Source organism: Colobus angolensis, unplaced genomic scaffold, assembly GCF_000951035.1.
Source record: "Colobus angolensis palliatus isolate OR3802 unplaced genomic scaffold, Cang.pa_1.0 Scaffold97, whole genome shotgun sequence".
Lineage (NCBI taxonomy): Eukaryota > Metazoa > Chordata > Mammalia > Primates > Cercopithecidae > Colobus > Colobus angolensis.
In genome coordinates this window covers 674681-676690 of record NW_012123709.1, presented here as the reverse complement: position 1 = coordinate 676690, position 2010 = coordinate 674681, and the positions used below count along the sequence as shown (strand labels likewise).

At 54.8% G+C, this 2010-nt stretch overlaps 1 protein-coding gene across 1 annotated transcript in view; it reads left to right on the top strand.

Moving 5' to 3' along the window:
- The window catches only part of PHGR1 (proline/histidine/glycine-rich 1), a 554-nt gene extending 306 nt beyond the window's left edge, over positions 1-248 (top strand). The window contains exon 2 of the mRNA XM_011932630.1: positions 35-248. Coding sequence (XP_011788020.1) covers positions 35-190 — 156 coding nt within the window. The 3' untranslated portion in view covers positions 191-248. The remainder of the gene's footprint in view (positions 1-34) is intronic.
- Positions 249-2010: the final 1762 nt, after the last annotated feature.

The following is a 2010-nucleotide window of genomic DNA, read 5'->3' as shown; positions in this document are numbered from 1 at the left end:
CCTCCCCCCGGCCATGGCCCAGGGCCCTGCGGGCCTCCCCCCGGCCATGGCCCAGGGCCCTGCGGCCCTCCCCCTGGCCATGGCCCAGGGCACCCACACCCTGGTCCACATCACTGAGGAAGCAGAAGAAAACAGGACACAAGATGGCAAGCCTGAGAGAATCGCCCAGCTGACCTGGAATGAGGCCTGAACCACAATCTTTTTTTCCTAATAAACAGCCTCCTAGAGGTCACGTTCTATTATTTAAAGAGCCTGTCTTCCTTCATATCCAACCTGGCTGTCAGAGGACCCAGTTGTCTCCAAGCTCCCTAGTTGTGAAGATGGGGCAACCATCCTGGCTTTCTCAGAAGCTCAATGCCATGTTGCTCACTATAAATGGCTGTGTAAGGTCACCTCTCCTTTCCTTTTCACTCCCGTCCCCTCCCATCGAGGGACCTCAAGTGTGGCCTCATTACCCCTGTGCCATCCTGTACATCCAGATCTGGTGGGCCTTCCAAGGTTGCAACTTGCATGCCTCACTCTACAGACCAGAGGCCTCCCTCCAATCCAGATGGGTTTCTCACTATTCCCTGAAAATACACTTAACTTTCCAGCCTCCTTACCTTTGTTTGCACAGGTAAGGAAGAATGCCCCCACCCCAGGTCAGGAATGCCTTCCCTCTCTCCTACCTCCACATTTCAAAGCCTAGCCTTTCTTCCAAGCCAGCTGAAGTCCACCATCTCCAAAAAGCCTTCTCTAAGGCCTATTAGGAAGAAAGAGGTCCTTCCTCTTTGCATACTGTCCCCTTCTCTGCAGCAAGCTGCAGAAAACAGATGGTATCAGTCACTTCATGGGCTTGCATATCTTGCCTATTGGCACCAATTTATGGCCTAGCCCTTTATCTCTCCAACCAAGTATAAGCTATTCAGGGCAGACTCAACACTTCTACACCTCTAGATTCTTCCACCCCATTCCTTATGACCTGTGTCTTACACAGATTGGCATTGGTACACATTTTAGGGATACCTATAGTCCAAGTGTTCCTGACTCCACTCAGCTCCATGTCTTCAACCAAGGCCTCTCCCTGCACAAGTAACCAGACCCTAAACAGCCTGCTTGCCATAAAACCCTTTCTGCCTAGTCAAATCACACATCCGGGATCCTCTCCACTCCCCGCCCCCCCAGGCTTCTCACACTGCCAATGTCTATTCTAGTTCTCGACCCCTTAGCCAGGCCTGTCCACAGTCCATCATACCCAAATGTGCTCTACTCACAGCTACTCCCTGGTGGGGGAGGTGGCACTGGAGTCAGTGGCTACTGGGCACCTCCCAGTGCCCTGGAGTTGGTGGCTATTGGGCACCTGCCAGGCTGAGGTTGGGGGACAAGGGTGACTATAAAAAAGGATCCGGGATCACTCAATATACCCTTATAACAAACCTGCACATGTACCCCCTGAATCAAAAATTAACCTTAGCTTACTGTGATTTGTTTGCTTTATAAACCTTTTAAATCTTAAAAAAGAACGAGAAGGAGCTGGGGATGATCTGAGCGCCTCTCTTCTTCCCCCCACCCCCGCCCCACCAGACTCCGCACTTGAATAACGGAGTCAGGGCTCCACATCTGAGGGGTGCATATCCAGGTCCAAGTCGAGGTCCAGAAGAATGGAAAGAAAGACCCAAGCGGATGCCTCGCCCCACTGGGGAGGGGAGGAGAGCGCTGAGCGAGCCGGAAACCTCGCAGGCCTTAAGCCGCCCGCCTCTCGACCCGGGGCGTCCAGCGTGAAGTGTGGGCGTAAAGCTCGCCCTCTATCCGGCTGGAAGGGTCTGCGATTCGATTTGTGAGGATCTCTGCATGAGTCGCGCTCCCTGGTTCCTTACGGGAAGGCCGAGGCCGCTAGGAAGCGTTGGACGGCCGGACTCCTACCAGCGGCTCTCGGGCCTGGCAGGAGCAGACGGGCGCTCACACCCGCAGCCCCGCGATCTTAGACACAGCGCGCTCCGCTCCCGCCACGGCGCCGCGCCCATTGGCTGG